Genomic DNA, 19,515 nt, shown 5'->3' with positions numbered 1-19,515 from the left:
ATATGCATGCTAATAAGCAACTAGCTAATAACTGAACCTTAAAATAAAGTGTTACCGACAAGATTCACAAGACTCTAGTAAGTTTCTAAAAGATGTAGCTATGCTTCGTTTGTGTGACGTCTTAGAGTAGTGGGCAAACTGGCAAGAGTACTCTGTTTATTCAGACAGAGCATTAAACCTGTTCCCTTTACCCCATGCTTTGTGTTTTTTCTTGATATGTCACATGCAGCCCAGCCTTCTTCCTCTCCTTCTCCTCCTCCTCTTCTGCATCTCCTCTCTGACCCTTGACCTCATACAGACATCATGTTGACCTCTGGCCCTCATTTATATCTCTGTCCTCAGCCCAGTTGTGTGTTTTCTTCCCCCTATCCCTCCCAAGCCACCTCCCCCCCCTCAAAAAAAGGAAAATTATTGCTCTGTTCTGTGATCAACCCCCTCCATCCCCAGTTTTATGCTTAGCGCCCCCTACAGGAGGGAGGTGTTTCTGACTCACCTGTCTCCTTTTCTTTCTGTCTCTCTCTCTCTCTGTCTATCTCTCGCTCTGTCTCCCTCCACCCAAACAACCCTCTCTCGTCTTTCTGCTATGAGGCCTGTTTACATGCTCTTGTGGCACTTTCTTGGATGTACCTCATTCCATGATCTCTGCATGCAGGGTCCAAAAGTAACTTTTTGCCACATCCGCCAATGGCGGGTACAAATGTTGTTGTTGTTGTTGTTTTTTGACCTCATGACAATTCAACTATTTAGCTGCTTTTAAATATTGGTGACAAAAGGTTATTGCATCTCTCGCAGCACCAAATATGAGTAAAGCCTGAAAAAGGATGAATTTGATGAATTGTTGGCTGTGGTGATGCACGGAATATTTCATATTTGCTTTGCCACATGAAGGAAATATTAAACACAGCACAGCACTAGTTTTGTTTAGCATCTTAGAGTTAAACCAGTATCAACCTACTGGTCAGTAAATTGTTTTATTGATGAGTTTTACTCACATTTGGCTCTAGCGAGGGTTAATTTTGGACCCTGTCTGCATGCATCAAAGGAGGGCATTAAGCATGAATGCTTCTCCGTGGAGGTTTTGAGAAAACTCTAGCTTGAAGGGCTCTGGAACGAGACACAATGACACATTCACATGCATATGCATTACCATAAAGATAAGTGAAGCAAAATAAAGCCATTTTTTAGGTAAAGTTAACTTCACCTAACCTGAAAACGTGCAAATATTCAAATTCTGTTATCACTAAACTGTCTTTATGGCATATGCTGTTATCGTCCATGTCTGATTCCCTTCAAATGAAATATCACTTTTCTGCACGATGTCTGACAGCAGAAATTGCATGGCCTGGTACGGCTGCATGAAGGCCTTGCTAGTGCTGATTGTGCTCTTTGATAGTCGTTGAGCTCAGAAATATGTTTTTTTAACTCTTTTGGTCACTGTACAATCTTTTATTTAAACTCAATGTTGTCATTTTCCTCATGTCTGTCTATTACCTGTGAATTCAGGGACTCTGTTAAACTCCTCAGTTTTTTTAAGTACTTGTGTAAATAAGACTTTTTCTCTATTTGTTCACAATTACACATTTTCTGTGTTTTAGTGGATGTTATGTTTCTGTTTGTACATAACATGTTATGGATTGGCCTGGTTTTATTTTCTATTAGACAAATTTTCTTTTTTATCTTCATGAGCTTGTGACTTGTGTGTTATTTCTTTGGTTTTGTGAGTGTATTTTGTGTGTCTATGTCCGTTTCCCACTCTGTGTCTGTCATAAAAGGCCTCCAATACACACAAAATGCACAAGAGCTGATGTAGTACTGAAATATATGTACTCAAATGGATGATGGCCTGTACATAGCATACATACTACATTTTTAGGGCTCATGCTCACTTTTGTCATTTTATTACAAATTATATTGTGTGTCTGATACCCCATACATAAATTTACCATTGAAACCATGTCAAAAGTTACTATAGTTATAATTATGCAGTAAAACTATGAGGGGGGGGAGGGGGGGAAAGAAGAAAACACATTGAATAGCAGCAAGATTCAAGGACATCCATATTAGCTCATTAAGATTCGTAGGGAGATATAAATAATCATATTGATATTCAGATTTGAAGTGCTTTATTCATCTGCGTAAGATGAATAAATACATTTGTAAGATATGTTTAAATCATTTTGACCACTTTTCATTAGTAAAGACAGTGTGCTAGTTACCATGTTTTATTACATCACTTTTGTCCTGAATAACTTTTAATTTTGTAACAATACCACATTGTTATATTATTGTCCATGTGTGCATTTAGTTTATGTGTTAATGAAGGGAATGCACTTTAAATCTCTTTAAATCAATTTTTAAAAAATATATGAAATCGTTTTAAATTTTAGAATATTCAAGCAGGTAATAGAATAGAATAGAATAGAATAGAATAGAATAGAATAGAATAGAATAGAATAGAATAGAATAGAATAGAATAGAATAGAATAGAATAGAATAGAATAGAATAGAAAGTTCTGAATAACTTTTCATTTTGTAAACTGTAAAAAATTATTTAGAAAAAAGTTACCTGGTTGCCTTAAAATTTGGAGTTCATTGAAATTAAAATTTTGAGTAAATATAATGAACATTTGAGATTCGACAACCTTTATTCAAATTTTATTAAAAGATTGTGTAAGCATATTGGGTATAATTGTGTGTGTTTTTTTCCTGAGGATGCAGTGAAACATGCCAAATAGTGCTATTTTCATGATTTATCAACATTTTTATGTGGTTCAGATACAATAATATTTTGAGTTTCTATTTATTAAACAAATTTCCTTCATTGTATCAACTCAAATTGTTAATTTCAATAAACTCAAAATTTTAAGGCAAAGAGGTTACTCACTTTTTTAAGTTAAACCAACAAAAACCAAAAAAAATGTACAGTGTACTGATACCAAGCACAATTCTATTCTATTCTATTCTATTCTATTCTATTCTATTCTATTCTATTCTATTCTATTCTATTCTATTCTATTCTATTCTATTCTATTCTATTCTATTCTATTCTATTAAATGCATTCTATTTATTAATTTTTCTTCTAACGTTTCTTTCCAATCTACCTTTTAGTTTTACCCTTTAATTTTCTTTTATGAACATAAAATATGTACAGAATATAAAATTCATAAATGTTTCATAGTATTTTAGAAAGCATTTTAATTTTTACATTCATTTATACATAAACTAAATAAATACATGGAATAATATGCATATGCACATTTAGGTGCACATCATACAAAATGTGTTTCCCAAATTGATCACTATACGTTACGATTTATTTATTTTATTTACTGTATTATTTAAATAAAGATTATTTGGTGAATGTAACAGAATTTGATTTTTCTGTAACATTATACAATAAGGTCGCACTAGTTGACATTAGGTAATGCAATGCGATAACAAACTTAGTTAAAAACAACTATTAATTGTAAAGTCATGTCTGCTCAGGTCCATTAAATACCTATTACGGACACAACATTTGATTTTAATAATGTTGAAATGAACATTAACTAAGATTTATAAATACTTTATAAGTTGTTTTCACAGTCCATGTTAACTAATGCAGTGAACTAATGTCACCAGATGGAACCTTATTGTAAAGTGTTGGAGATTTTTCAAAGAAACTCCCCGGGCCTGAGGTCACATGATTGAGTGTCTCCACCCTCTGAAGTCCCATTCCAGGGCCATGTGGTTAATATATCTCTCTGGTGTGTGTAGTGTGCTCTTTATGAGATGTCTTATCTGTACGGGGGTCGTAAACTGAGGAGAGGAAACAGACAAGTCAATAAGGTCCATTGTTTATGTCAGAGTAAGAATGTTTTTTGGACAATACACATAATTCTCTCTCTGACAATACACATCAGTCTCTTTATAGTTTAATCACACTTGAGGCATTTCAGTCAACGATTGTGTAACAAAACACTAAAAGCTACCAAAAATATGCTCTTTATAAAATACAAACAACAAGTACTAAGGTGCTTGCATGTCCTTACATATTGTTGGCTTATAAAGTATCATTGGTATTTGTGAAAACACGTATCATCAATGTTTTTTTTATTTATTCTGAATTATTTTTTGCATTTAAACCACGATATTCATATTTTTATAACTAGTTGTTTCTGTGTCTGTTATAATTTAAAGGAGAAGTGTGCACCACTAGAGTCACCAAATTAAATAAAAAAAAGGCCTGTTTCCATTGGTCCAAATGCCAGGCAGAGAGATGGCTCCGCCCTAACCCTCCACCATTGGTTAAGCCACAAAGCAACATAATAATGCTACAAAAGAATACACACTTCCCCTTTAACACTAAGCTCTGTCCTTTAGAGTTTGTTTGGTAGAATCTATTGGATGAGTTTAAGAGCACATGTTTTTACAGCTGTATTTTATCATTTGACTTGTATCAGAGTTACATCATTTGTTGCATAACAACAACAACAAAAGAGTAATGCTGACATTTGTGTATGTTTAAAAGACCTCATCCTTCTTCGTGAGAACAATGGTTATTGAAGATGATCTCTGCTGGTTGCTTGCATGCATGTTATCTGAGAAAGGCCAAAATGTCATGACCTGGAGAATGAGAGCATGGAAGACTAAGCATGTGTGTGTGTATATAGGGTGCTCTGCCCCAACTCCACAGTTCTGTAGGGGTGTCTTTTACTTCCTGGTTGGTGACAGTCAAAAGGTTCTCTTTAACCCCCGTTATCTTTTGTGACAAAAAAAGAAAAAAAGAAAAAAAAAAGTGGGGCAGCGACAGTCTTTTACAACTGCATACTTGGTGCTACAACAATTGCCTGTGCTCTTGCTGCTGGCCCAAAGCTGCTGTAAGCCATGTTAGCCGTCTTGCTTACTTTCTCTAGACTTGCAGTGATACAACACCACTGTTTTGTATTCTATAATTGGCTGAGCTGAATTGAAAATGTTAAAATGATCTACATTTTTCAGTTGGCCAAATTTCATTTCTGTGAATTGATGCAATGTATTTCACAGAAATTCAGTTTGGCCAACAGAAATTTTTTAGATATGATCAGTCACTAGGAAATTTTCATTTGGATACCTGTGTTGCTATTGCACTCTCAACACTGTTAGCAGTGAATCCGGTGTTTGCCAACCCAAACTTTTTGACGAGTGCAGTTTTCTAACCGTGCAAGATGCACTCAAGTGCCCAGAGACAATTTCGGATCACCCCTTTCACTGATATATGTCAGGTACTTGGGATGAGAAATGGCTTACAGCAGCTTTAGCCGTCTTGCAACCACCTCTCTAAAAACGACTCGATTCCCCTGTTTGTTTTCCACCAAGTCAGTGGGCTTGCTCTCTAATCTCCCTTCCCTAACCCCCTGATCTGGAGCACATCCCTCCTGGGTTCAAAGCCTGCGGGGCTGATTGGGGGGCGCAGTGGGGGGCCTGTATCAGTGTGCCTCTCTCTGTGTCACTCCAGGTTACGGGCTGGTGGTACAGGAGGAACTAGTGTCACCGGCCTCCATGCAGTACAGTCTACCTTCGCCACTGGGCAATGAGCCCTACTGGCAAGAAGTATCGAGCATGGAGTGTGCGCCCATCGCCACCACTGAAGAGGACACACTCATGGAGATGTCTGAGGTACAGGTTTGGCCCTCAGGCAATAGTCCTTCCATTGTGGCCGTCGAGGACTCCTCACTGGAGTGCAGCAATGCTGATGACTCCGAGGCGTTACTGAACAGGAGTCTGGGCCACTCGAGGAGCGGGACTCCCGGTGGAAATGGACCCGACGGACTTGCTGCTCAGGGAGGGTTAAGCGGCTCCATCGAGCTACTTGAGGATCAGTCCATCGGCGCGGATTCAGATTACAGTGCCGCTGGGATGCTGTGTCTGAGTGAAGGGGTCAACATCAATGCTCTGGACAGAGGTCAGGGGTTGGAGAGGTCAGAAGAGGCTGTTGGTCAAGAAGTCAACGCCATTAAAGACGGTTCCAACGGAGGATTGGGAGATGGAGAAGGTGTCGGCACAAACTTAGAAGATAGCATATCTCTCATTTCAGGGCAACAACGAATTTATGCTCGAATGAGTGAGTCACCTGGGCTAAGAAGACGGGCAGATCATGGTGAAGACAGGTGAGTTGCCTGTTAGGTTCTGGATTACTTTGTGGACCAGCATAATTTTCAGGAAGTATGTTCAGGTAATAATTTTCAACTCTTCATTTTGAAGAGCTTGAAAACGTATTTGAGGCTATACTCAAATTTGACTAAATTTAAGTTTAAATGTGTCATTCATGTGCTACGGAATTGCAAAAATAATGCACTTTCTTAAATTCTCTCCACAATGGTTTTGTCCCAGACTGATGTAATTCATTGATACACTTTTGGTATCACTTTAGTATGGGGAACACATATGCACTATTAACTATGACTTTTGCCTCAATAAACTCTTAATTTACTGCTTATTAATAGTTAGTAAGGTAGTTTTTGTAGCTTTTAAGTTTAGGTATCAAGGGACGTAGAATAAGGTCCTGCAGAATAAGGCATTAATATGTGCTTTATAAGTGCTAATAAACAGCCAAAATCCTAGTAATATGCATGATAATAAGCAACTAGTTAATAGTTAATAACTGAACCTTAAAATAAAGTGTTACCGCAAATTCTCTTTACGCCACAATGGTTTTGTCCCAGACTGGTGTAATTCATTGTTGCTGTGTTGGGCTTTTTAAGATCCTAAAATGGATGTCTTTTTTTAGTGTCTCAGAATGTAGTCTTTCTATTCTGATGGACCAAAACTATTATTGGCTAATGATCTCCTACTATAAAAAGTTTCAGCCTCTAGAATGAGAACAGCCCCTCATCCTTAAATAAATATAGACTTTAGTCAGGGTAGCTGTGTATTTATTTTCTGACAGGAATGAAAACCAGGCTGTAAACCAGGATAGAAGTACAGTTTAACAAATGAATTGTTCAGCTCAAGAAAGTTGTTTCCTAAAGACTTTCAGAAGACTTCAGAAGTTGAAAATCACATTTGATCTAAGGCCTTTTTATAGGTCATGCCATTTTCCTTTTTATCCATGTAAGATTCAGTATAGGAGTCTACCCTGACTGAGGTCCATACCGATTGCCTCTGACTAGCAATAGTTAGTAGCAAATCATAGTTCTTCTGAAAAATGTAAGTGGCATTCATTGTGTCTGTCTATGGTTCAAGCTTTCAAGTGTGGGTTTGTAAAGGCTTTTGGCTATGTAAAAAAAGGGTGATCCCATCAGTACATCCCACCTCAACCTCCTATTGCAATAGGACAGAGGTGTCTAATCCTGCTCTTAGAGGGTCACTGAGTTTAGCTTCAACCATCATACATGCTAATCTTGGCCACTTGAGAACATGTGACAGGAAATAAGTGTGCAAGACTGTCCCAGGCTTAAAATGCTAAAGTTCAGTTCCCATAATGCACAATAAGGGCCAAGTTTACTTACAGTTTGCACCAGCGCAAACTCTCTTTTGGCGTTAAAAACTACCATCAGGATTTACCATTAACAGATGCTAATTTGCGTGGCTCTTGGTAGATTGTGTTGGTCATTCTGGAAATTATCCGGCTGAGTTTGTTTTCTTTCATTTGCGTGTCGTCAGTAGATCACCCACAGAACTATCCACTCCCATCTGGGCTTTTATGGGATTGCGTTATCACGCTAATTTGGCCTGTTTAGTTAATCTGGCCCAGAATCTCTAATACTACTTCGGAGTAGCATTTAGGGCTAAGAGTATCCCAACATTCATCATGTTCAGGAACTCATGTGCCCCAAAATCGTGCAATATCGAGAAAAAACTTAAATTCATGATTAAATCAATTATTACAAATAATTTGGTCATTAAATGTAAAGTGTTTAGTTTAGAGCTTTATTTATCCCCTTGGGACAATTAGTTCAGGCTCTCATGGTGCTTCACATATACATTCAAATACTAAAATCCCCCTCGAAACAGAAGAAGAAAACAAATAATAATCATAATAATAATCAGCTATGTTGGTGCAGAGATTAGTTGTATTTTGTAACAATTGCAGCAAATATATATATATATATATATATATATATATATATATATATATATATATATATATATATATATATATATATATATATATATATATATATATATATATATATTTGCTGCAATTGTTTTACAAAATGCAACTAATCTCTAATTAATTAATCTCTAACTAATACAACAAATGTAAATAGACCTCTGCAAAAAACTTGCAACACTACATTTTAAGTGTGTCACCATCAGGTAATAAAAAGTTATTTATGCCTGCTTGAAGTTTTTTTCCAAATGCAGGAAATATATCATGTATTTTACCAAGCACAAATATGCAAAGTGTGGGTATTGGGACAGGCCCCTAGAACTGTCTGTGATAAAGCTACTTCTACTCATAGTGAGTACTGCTGACTGCATTGTCATTACCTCTTCTAATGTTCTGTGTCATTTTTCAGGTTATGTGGTGGGTCCTTCCTGTCTTACCTGCCGGATCAGGGGGCTCCCGGTTGGCATTCAGCCCCAGAACCGACTCAGAACAGAGTGGGGTCTCTACAATGCTCCCTTCCTAGACAGGCAATAGAGTCTATGATGTCCTCGGTGCGAGCCGCAGTGGACTGTGATTCTAAGCCGCCTTGCCTGGCCCAGGAAGCCCTGATTGAGCCGGTGCGGGACATGGGGCATTCTGAGATCATCCACGGGCATTATCAGGGGACTCAACCTTTTGAGAAAGGACTGGGCTTCCCGCACAGAACAGCTAACATTCGGGGTTGGGACGACATGCGTCTAAGGGGACAGGTAAGAGAACTTTTGATCTAAAGATGTGATTTATTTTGTGTTGTCACATATCAAGCACCTGCTGTCTGTTTTTGCTTTGACCTGCTAATGGTTGACTTCATTGCAAGGCTGTAAACATTGCGGGACCAAACAAACCATTCTCTTAAAAGGATTTAAGAGAATAAAAAAGGGCATGCAGCATGTTTGCCCTTTTACTTTTTGCCCTTTTTTTTATTACTTAAATGCATTTTGGATTGATTGTCTCTGGTAGGATTTGGTTTACAGTAGTTCTCATTCATTTCTGTGGCATCCACAAAAAGACAACTCGTCAAGGCTATAATGTGATCAAAATTCTGCTTAAAAGCATTTTCAAACCTAAAAGTAAGCTTTAGTAACATTGCCTTCTATGCTAACCAACATTTGGATTGCTTTGAATCATACTGTTTCACACTTTTGTAGTTTTTGACAAAGGTCTTGGTTTGTGTGATTTGGTTTAATTGAACTAAATGATTGCATCAGGAGCGTACTGTAGAGGAATTACTTTCTTTGTATGTAGTTGTTATACTCTGAATTTAGATTGCAACTATGTGCTCTATATCAGTCGTTTTAATGTGACTAGATTGGAATAACAGTGAACATTTATGCATCATTGGACAGGGAGGAACTGGGGGAAATAATGTGTGTGAGAAAATGGTAAAACGAACTGTTGGAACGAATATGGTTGCTGGGTCATTACGTGTCAACTCAACCAGAGGTCACTAGCTAAAAAATTGAATTTTGATTCATTGTTTTTCTGGTGAAAGAAACACATAAATGAAGAAGAGAGACACATTTTTAAATGTCATAGATGTACACTCACCTAAAGGATTATTAGGAACACCTGTTCAATTTCTCATTAATGCAATTATCTAATCAACCAATCACAAGACAAGACAATCTCCTGAACCCCTCAACTGAACATCAGAATGGGAAAGAAAGGTGATTTAAGCAATTTTGAGCGTGGCATAGTTGTTGGTGCCAGATGGGCCGGTCTGAGTATTTCACAATCTGCTCAGTTACTGGCTTTTTCATGCACCGCCATTGCTAGAGTTTACAAAGAATGGTGTGAAAAGGGGAAAACGTCCAGAATCTGGCAGTCCTGTGGGTGAAAATGCCTTGTTGATGCTAGAGGTCAGAGGAGAATGGGCCGACTGATTCAAGCTGATAGAAGAGCAACTTTGACTGAAGTAACCACTTGTTACAACCGAGGTATGCAGCAAAGAATTTGTAAAGCCACAACACACACAATCTTGAGGCGGATGGGCTACAACAGCAGAAGACCCCACCGGGCACCACTCATCTCCACTACAAATAGGAAAAAGAGGCTACAATTTGCACAAGCTCACCAAAATTGGACAGTTGAAGACTGAAAAAATGTTGCCTGGTCTGATGAGTCTTGATTTCTGTTGAGACATTCAGATGGTAGAGTCAGAATTTGGCGTAAACAGAATGAGAGCATGGATCCATCATGCCTTGTTACCACTGTGCAGGCTAGTGGTGGTGGTGTAATGGTGTGGGGGATGTTTATTGGCACACTTTAGGCCCCTTAGTGCCAATTGGCACTATTTGCCAATAATGCCACAGCCTACCTGAGCATTGTTTCTGACCATGTCCATCCCTTTATGACCAGCATGTCCCCATCCTCTGATGGCTACTTCCAGCAGGATAATGCACCATGTCACAAAGCTCAAATCATTTCAAATTGGTTTCTTGAACATAACAATGAGTTCACTGTACTAAAATGGCCTCCACAGTCACCAGATCTCAACCCAATAGAGCATCTTTGGGATGTGGAGGAACGGGAGCTTCGTGCCCTGGATGTGCATCCCACAAATCTCCATCAACTGCAAGATACTATCCTATCAATATGGGCCAACATTTCTAAAGAATGCTTTCAGCACCTTGTTAAATCAATGCCACGTAGAATTAAGGCAGTTCTTAAGGCGAATGGGGGTCAAACACAGTATTAGTATGGTGTTCCTAATAATCCTTTAGGTGATTGTACCTTTACTGAGTAATCCACTGTTTTGTAGAGAAGGTCAAATTAACATTTTCATCTGAGATCTGGAGTCAAATTACAGTGGGGTAAAAATAACTTTAAAAAGAGATTATTTTTACACAGAGATTGGTAGATCTATTAGTAAAATCTGTTTACTATCTGTAATCTGTTTACTGTTTTCAATCTTTGTTGAATTATATGCCAACAGTGACATTCAAAAGTTGGGAAAAAAACACTTCTTGTACTTTTTGCCCCAAGTTTGCATGCCTGTAACTCAGGAAATATTAGAGATATCTTAATATTCTGATTTTTAACAAACTTTTCTTTTGGTATCTTCATTATAAAGGTCCCTGATGGTTCAATCCCAGAGATATGGGGATCTTAATGTGGCTGCATGAGTAAATTGATCAATTGTGCACACTTTCAGTGGCCAAAAACCAAGTGTGGGTCTCTTTGCATGCAGGTAATACTTTTACACAAGGCATGCAAACTTGGGGCAAAAAAATACCAGCAATTTTGACCCCCCTCTACAAAACAGATGATTATTTAGTAAATATACATCTGTGACATTTAATATTTTGGTTTTCATCAATATTTATGTTTGTCTTTCTTCAGAAAAAATATTAACAAAATTATAAATTTGCCAGGGAAGTTTCCAAATTTGGGCGATTTGACATGGACAGCTGTGATTAGTGTCAGTCTGACTGCATTGTGCTATGGAGGCCAAAATACGCTCTGTGACCGACCATATTACAAGTGACTCTTTGAGCCCAAAGTCACGTAAAGTAAGCATTCGTTTAAGCAACAGTTATATCAGTAAAGTTTGCTTACTAAAGCATTTATTTCCCTTAGGCTGATGGGATCTCAAGTATACGCAATTGTTTGCACTTGTTTGCTTGTGGTGGCACACACACACACACACACACACACACACACACACACACACACACACACACACACACACACACACACACACACACACACACACACACACACACACACACACACACACACACACACACACACACACACACTGTAAATACAGCCAACCCGTAGATGGACACACAACCCATTGGTTTCTAAATATAGATCTTGTCTGCCAATCCTGCTGCAGTGGCGACCGGCGAGTAGGGGGAGGAATATTATATATGGAAGGCATGGACAGTAAGGTTACTATTATTGTTAAGGTTACTGTTACTAGCTCTGTAAATGGTGTTTAAGACAGTTTTACAGGACTTTGTATTCTTTACATGAAAAAAAGAAAAACTTTTGTGAAGGGAGAAAAAGATGTATATGGAATTATTTAAGTCAAGTCATGTTATATGAACTGTACGCTGCTGATTACCACACAAAATAAAAAATGCATTGTCAGAAATGTGCTTACAAATTACACTACTGTTCAAAAGTTTGGAGTCTGTAAGCTTTAAAACAATAGTCCACTTTAGACATACTACTAATTATAAGTAACTTTGGAACTACATGAGAACTAACTCTCACTCTTATGACTGGTCGTTGACATGTAGTTGCAAAGTTATAGTAAGTAGAATGTTTAAAGTGGACTACCGAAATAAACTGTTACAAGATTTGGTTTTGAAAGAAATTCATATTCTGACCTATTAAGTCAATCAAAAGTGCCAAATAAGACATTTATAATGTTACAAAATATTTCTATTTCAAATGCTGTTCTTTTGAACTTTTTTTCAACATTGATAATAATCAGAAATTTTTCCTGAGCATCAAATCATCATATTAGACTGATCTATGAAGGATCACGTGGCACTGAAGTCTGGAGTAATGATGCTGAAAATACAGCTTTGATCACTGCAATAAACTAGAGTGAATTCAAGGGGATTAGGACACTTTTTGGCATTGAGATGACTTGGGAAAAGTGTCCTGATCACCCTCAATTCACCAAACATGTTCCAATATATTACAATAAATAACAGCTATTTTGAAGAGTAATAATATTTCACAAAATTACAATTTTTAATGTATTTTTGATCAAATAAATGCAGCCTTGGTGAGCAGAAGAGACTTCTGTATAATTAAGAGCTCATATTAAAAAATGATTTTATAGTTAAGTCATGGCTATAAGCTGTAAGTCTTGTAAGATTAATGGAGAGATTAAAATATTATATTAGGGCGTGATCCTTGTCTTTTATTCCCACGGTAGTAAAATGTAAAGTGTCCTGGAAAATGATCGCTGAAAAAGAGTGTGAACTCTGATTACATCTTAAAATATTTTACGATAGAAAACGTCTCAGTTACGTATGTAACCCTCGTTCCCTGAAGAAGGGATCCCAATTCGTCGGTTCAGTTCCGACGTACGTCGAACGTGACCGACTGAAAGGGAACTGTTATTTTAAAGTGTACAAATAGTTCACAATATTACTGTTTTACTGTGTTTTTGATTAAATAAACACAGCCTTGGTGAGCAGGATAAAAAAATCTTACAGATCCCAAACTTTTGAACAGTAACTTTGAGAGAGCCATTTTAATTTTAATTTGGGAAAGAAAGAAAAAAACTGACAAAAGTTTGTATTGTGTCTGCAAGCTTTTGCTTATTTTAATACATGTAAACTGGAGGCATCTGGTGTGAAAATGCTGTTGTTGAAATGTTAGCAGCTGTTCGTTCCCTCACAAACTAAGAGCCACGACAAGAAAGTTGTCTTCACATTGTGGGTATTTAAAGCACACAGATCACATGTGCAATCGGACACTGGACAGAAGGGACATGCTTTTGGGAGGTTGAGAGAAAGAGAGAGAGAGACTGTAGTCAAAAAAGGAAGCTATAGCCAACCACATTCCCAACACAGCTGACCGAGCGAGGAAATGACCGGCGAAGGAATGGTCTCGGATTAAGAACTGCCTGCTTTCTTCAAATGAAAGCCGTGAAAAGAGTGGAAGACAGAAACTAGGGGAATATAACATCCTTCCCCGCGTCTCTGGAGCTCGCCTCGCTGTTGGCCTGTGTTTCTGTGAGCCTGTGAGAGAGCGACCGCCACACCATGTGGGCATTGGTGACTGAGCTGCTTTTCAGCTTCGTGCTTTTGGCCTTCATGGTCATCAGCTGCCAGAACGTCTTGAATATCGCCAGCAGCTCTGTGCGATCGGTGCTGGCCTACATTCACACTCAGCTGGACCGTGAGTTGGGTGAGAATGAAGGTGTGTCTGACGAAGAGGAAAACGTCACCACTCGCGTCGTGCGCCGCAGAGTTATACTGAAGGTACTCACGATTGTTGTGGAAATTTACTAAGGAATATTCCTTAAAGCCGCTACCCTAGAAAAGAGGCTTCAGCAATGTGCAAGCTTGTAAATCTAAGGGATTACAATGATACTTGGGTGCTTGGTTTCGGTTTCATTTGACCTCGTTTGAGTGCTGCAAACAAGCATGAAATGCTAGTGGGAACTAGTGCAGTGCACAAAGAACTGATCCGGCGTACGTTAGATTGAATATTAAAAGAGCTCTGTATGTCAATGACACATGTTGAATTCCTACATTCAAAAGAGACATCGCCAACTACTGGCCCGGCATGAATAATACAGTGTTTTTAGGCATTTTCGTGGATCCGTGTGAACGGGGCTCATTTTGATAACGTTGTCTGTACGAGAAAAATGCGACGGAAAAACGTTTCTGTTTTTAGTATATCATTGTTGTGTTAACTTACCCTCACTACAAAAAATGCTTTTCGTACTTAGTATGTTTTTTCTCTTGTTTCTAGTCAAAATATCTAAAAATTAATTCATTAAGAAACATTTACTAGACAAGTAAAAATTATTGTTGTGTTTTGGGAAAAAATTACTAAATAATTATATGTTTTCTGTTTGAATTAAGATTATTTAGCTTACCCCATTGGTAGAATATTTCGCTTATTTTACCCAAAAACTCTCTTAATATTTAGTTATTTTTTCCCAAAACAAGATATTTAATTTTGCTTGTCTAGTAAATACTTCTTGTTTTAAGAATTTTTTTATACGTTTGGACTAGAAACAAGACAAAAATACTAAGTAAGAAAAGCATTTTTTTGCAGTGAAGGCCTGTACACACCGGGACGAATATTGCGAGCGTTTTTCGCCCACGTTTTTCGAGATGTTTTCCGGCGTGTTTGGAGTGTTCACACCGAAGCGATTTTCACTGACAATGCGCCAAATTAACGTGCACATTCAGTAGATGGCCCTCCCGGTAAACAAGGTGGTGCTGTGCCACTTTACGCTTCTGACACTCGCATGTCACACAGATGAAGAAGAGAGACAGTATTTACGTACTTGCCAAAACCATTCACAAACTTTTTTGCTAACTGGCAAGCAGCGGTGTCAGAGTTACAGGGATTAGCAGCTCATCCTCTTCTTTGTCTACTTACTACTACTCCATCATCGTATCAATGTGTGCTCAGCAAAGCCGTTTTGTGCTTGAGCGCCACCAAGTCATGTTTAATATTGCTTTCATGTACTATTGGAAATTTCGTAATTCCCGCTTCCAAAGTTGTAATTACGAGCTCATTGCATTGAAGTGAGTGACTTAAAAGGCCATTCATGTGCAATTTAGGAAACTCGTATTTACAATAATACCGATAGCACGGGAAGGCAGCATTACTGTAACTTCAGCAGCTTCAGGCACGTGAACAAAAGAGCTGATCTCATTGGTCGGCCAGTTTTTAACGCGGTGCGTCAAAAAAAAAAAAAAAAAAAAAAAAAAAAACGTCCCGGTGTGAACAGTGAAAATGATTCATTTTTCTGGTTTAGATGTAAATTACAGCCATTTTTTACTCAGAATTACAACTAAATATAACGATATGGTTCCTGAGCCTCTATATCATATTAATGTGTGCTTCAAGAGGAGCTCAAGATCTCCCGGATTGCAATCAAATATGTTAAATATTTTAAAAACAGAGAATTGAATAATCCCGTTAACAGCACCTTTAAAGAGGTGGTTCCGTGTTTTTTTCTAGGCTTGGTTGTGTTTGTGGGCGCAGTAAAACATGTCTTGATACTTATTTTTTATTTAAACACCGTATTTTTCTTATATTTGACCTTTATTCCACACCGCTGTCTTCACTGTCCTTTGATTGGTCCGTTTGCTTCCTGCTTCTATGAAGCCCATCCCTCCGAAAAACACAATGGTCTTAGATTGGTAAATGGCCAAATGTAGTTTCCTGTATTTTTATTGGCTATCATGCCAAGCACCGGTGGTTCGGAAATGCCACACCCCTTCCCATTACAGGCAGAAGTCTGCGGAGACTAGCGAGGGTTTATGATGTCACCAACCCAGGAAGAAGCTCGTTGTAGTCCAAACCGGCCGTTTTTGTAGGCAATAAACTGCCGTAACTTTAAACGACAATATCTCCGTTTGCATTGAACTTTCAGCGCTGTAACTTTGCAGATATATCTGTTTATGCTCAAGCAGCAACATTACACACTAACTAAAGTTAAAAAGTGAAATCGCACGCAAACACCCCTTTAAATATTAAGCGGTGAAGAAGATTGAGAAGGTTGATATCATTCTCCAATCAGAAAGAGCAGAAGGTGAGTCTCTTCAGTCCGTCCGCACTGCTGATTGGGATGGCCAGAGCTATGAATCATTTTGACCATTTAAAAAAAAATGAAAACAAAAATTGCGCAGGACTATTTCAAGCGCCTCATTTCAAAGAGCGAGTGAAGCACCCAATGGAGCATGGCCCCATTTTAAGTTGCTTTTGTCATATCTCACCCAGGGTGATGAGGCAGAGGATCTTCCAGGAGAGCAAGTGAGCGAGGAGCAATTTACAGATGAGCATGGCAACATCGTCACCAAAAAGGTCAGCAGTCTCATCCTGCTTTATCCCTGCAGCACATTCATTCACCTCTCATTGGCATGTAAAAATCCATCTCAAATCCATCTCAGTAATCATTTTGATTATCTTTGCAAATTGAAATGATTCAGTGTTCAGGGTTGGGTTTGTTGCTCTGTTCCAAAACCCAATGAGCTGCCCACATAGACAGCATTTCAATGCATCCAAATGAGACAAAATGTGGCCGACCGCATTTAGACCAAATTCTCACGCATCTCGGAGAAGACAATCCCAGAATACATTCTGACAAATGTAAAAATGAAAGAACTGGGTGGTGTAAAGTTAAAAGTTACCTAGGAGTGGACCCTAGAATGAAAAATACAAATAAAATACAAATCCTATGCATTTATAACACTACTTTGTGTGTGAAATTACATTTCAGAAAACTAGATTGTTAAACTAGTATTTCTAATATAATGGGTTTTTTTTTTAAATAAATTTGACATTTTTCTTTCTTCGGATCAGTCTATATCTTTATATGTTTTTTTTCTCTTTGGGAACATAGAAACTCTATTGTGGACTTCTTTTTTTTGTATGAGAATGCAAAAATGGCTGACACTTTATTTTACAGTGTCATTGTTACATGTAATTACATGCAACTAACCCTACAGTAAGTACATGTACTTAATATTACTTAATATAAATGTATAATTACAGTGTAACAAAGCAACCTTAAAATAAAGTGTAACTTAAAAATTATATTTGCATATTATATTATATTTTGTTGTTTTTTGTTCACCACCATGAACAAATGTGACTATGTTGAAACGTGAAAAGGGTTAATATACTTATATTTAATTAAATACTCAACTTTATAAATAAATTAATAAACTGTTAAATTGGGTAATTTACCCAATGTAGGCTTAAATTTAAGATTTATGCATTTAAATTAAATAAAGGGATTATTTAATTTATTAAAGGGATAAATAATAAATAATTTATACATTTATAGTCATACATAAATGAAACAAGAAACAGGTCACATTTCTAGCCTCAAAAATATAATGGCAGAGTTTAATATGAATATTTGCATCTATTTAATTTTATTTGTAGAACAATATTTTCAAAATGCATTTATTCAAATTGCTTAAATTGAGCAAAAATCTGTAAATTTACTCTAAGAACGAGGTTAAAATACGGCTAGATTTGAAAACTAATTAATTGAGATTGAAACATTTTTAATGGTTACCATTTTAACGTGTTTATATTAAAATAGATAAATCTGGTGAATGTGTATTTAAAACATGTTCAGTTTATTAGTATCATTACAGGATTCCGCAATATGTCTGGTTACACTTTATTTTAAGGTGTCATTGTTATAGTGTAATTATATATTTAAGTGCTACGTAATTTGAATTAACAACATGTACTTAATATAGATTTAGATACTACACTCTAAAAAGTGCTGGGTTATAAACAACCCAAGTTGGGTTGAATATGGACAAACCCAGAAATTGGGTTGTTGAATGGGTCCATTCACTGGATTCAAACAACCCAATTTCTGTTTTTCTCCATATTCAACCCAACTTAGGTTGTTTATAACCCAGCATTTTTTAGAGTGTATAGTATGATAAGGGGTTTGGCTGAGGGTTAGATGCATGTAATTATGCATAATTACTGTTATTACTAATATGGTAAGTATGTAACATATGTAACAAGGACACTATACAATAAAGTGTTACCATGTTTTATTTATGTATGACTGACAGATATGCATCCCGTTAACTTTGTTAGCTTATAAAAAACATGTAATTAAATGAATAGCAATTTTATTTGCAATTCAAATTAATAAATCTTACATCTAGGCCTAAATATTTTTAAATGTATTGTGTTGTTTGCTTAGCAACATGCACTTCAAATTCTTCGCAGTTTACCTTAATTGTAAGGTTAGTCGACTCTTTTGTACCAGATATGAAGTTTTTCAAATCTGCCTCACGTGAGGCTTCGGTTCAGGAGGGATGGCGTCTGTGTAGGCAGTACATTTTGGAACAGTTCTTAAAGTCAGCATGAAGTAAAAATGTAATTGGCGATAAACAAAGAAACGTACCATCATGCCGAGATGTTGACCATCCAAATCTAGAGGGTTTGCAATATTTAACCCTGACTTTAAGCGCAACTTTATACGTTTCCTTTAAAAGTCGTTTCTTTTGCACATTTCTTACATTGTTTCTCATCTCTCACTCTGTTTTCATTTCTTCTTCTTATCCACCGACTCTCACTGATCTCACCCATCCGTGCACGTGGCTGGCGTAGATTGTGAGGAAGGTGGTCCGGAGAGGAAAAGGGGAGGAAGGGGTTCAGGAGCTCATCATAGAAGGGCTGCCGCAGGATATCAGTGAGCCAGACGTTGATGGAGAACAGTACATGAGCTATGCCGTCCTGGGCCGGGACAGCAAGGTGGGCTTTTGAGTTAGAAGGGCCGGTCACACTTTATATTAAGTGTCTTTAACTACCGGGTACTAACATTTGGACCCACTTTATATTAGGTGGCCTTAACTACTATGTACTAACATTGTAATTAATCATTTGATACAATGCACTTATTGTGTACATACATGTTTTCTTATTGTACTTACATTTTAAAAAATACCTGCTTGTAATTACGTCTGTAATTAATTTCTGTAGTTACATTTGTAATTACACAGTTGGCCCTTCCCTTACACCTAACCTTCCCCTTAAACTTACACACACCTCCACACCTGCCCCTAACTTTACCCTTATCCCACCTCAATATCAGCAAAAGTGCTTTGCAATACAATTTGAACACAATAAGTACATTGCACTTATTTTTTGATGTAGGTACATAGTCCTTAAGGCCACCTGATATAAAGTGGAGCAGAAGGGT

At 37.3% G+C, this 19,515-nt stretch overlaps 1 protein-coding gene across 25 annotated transcripts in view; it reads left to right on the top strand.

Annotated features, from left to right (window-relative positions):
• The window catches only part of ank1a (ankyrin 1, erythrocytic a), a 185,352-nt gene that overhangs the window by 146,147 nt on the left and 19,690 nt on the right, over positions 1–19,515 (top strand). For 15 of the 25 annotated variants that reach the window (XM_067437632.1, XM_067437631.1, XM_067437629.1 and 12 more), the window contains 4 exons: positions 5,478–6,129; positions 8,485–8,824; positions 16,554–16,637; positions 18,924–19,067. In XM_067437632.1, coding sequence (XP_067293733.1) covers positions 5,478–6,129; positions 8,485–8,824; positions 16,554–16,637; positions 18,924–19,067 — 1,220 coding nt within the window. Of the gene's footprint in view, positions 1–588; positions 1,958–5,477; positions 6,130–8,484; positions 8,825–13,438; positions 14,069–16,553; positions 16,638–18,923; positions 19,080–19,515 lie in introns of those variants that run through there. The other 10 variants (XM_067437637.1, XM_067437636.1, XM_067437641.1 and 7 more) reach the window with 8 other exon arrangements.

Source organism: Pseudorasbora parva, chromosome 3 (genome assembly GCF_024679245.1).
Source record: "Pseudorasbora parva isolate DD20220531a chromosome 3, ASM2467924v1, whole genome shotgun sequence".
Taxonomy (NCBI): Eukaryota; Metazoa; Chordata; class Actinopteri; order Cypriniformes; family Gobionidae; genus Pseudorasbora; species Pseudorasbora parva.
Note: the sequence above shows the minus strand (reverse complement) of the source record. Positions and strands in the feature narration are given on the sequence as shown.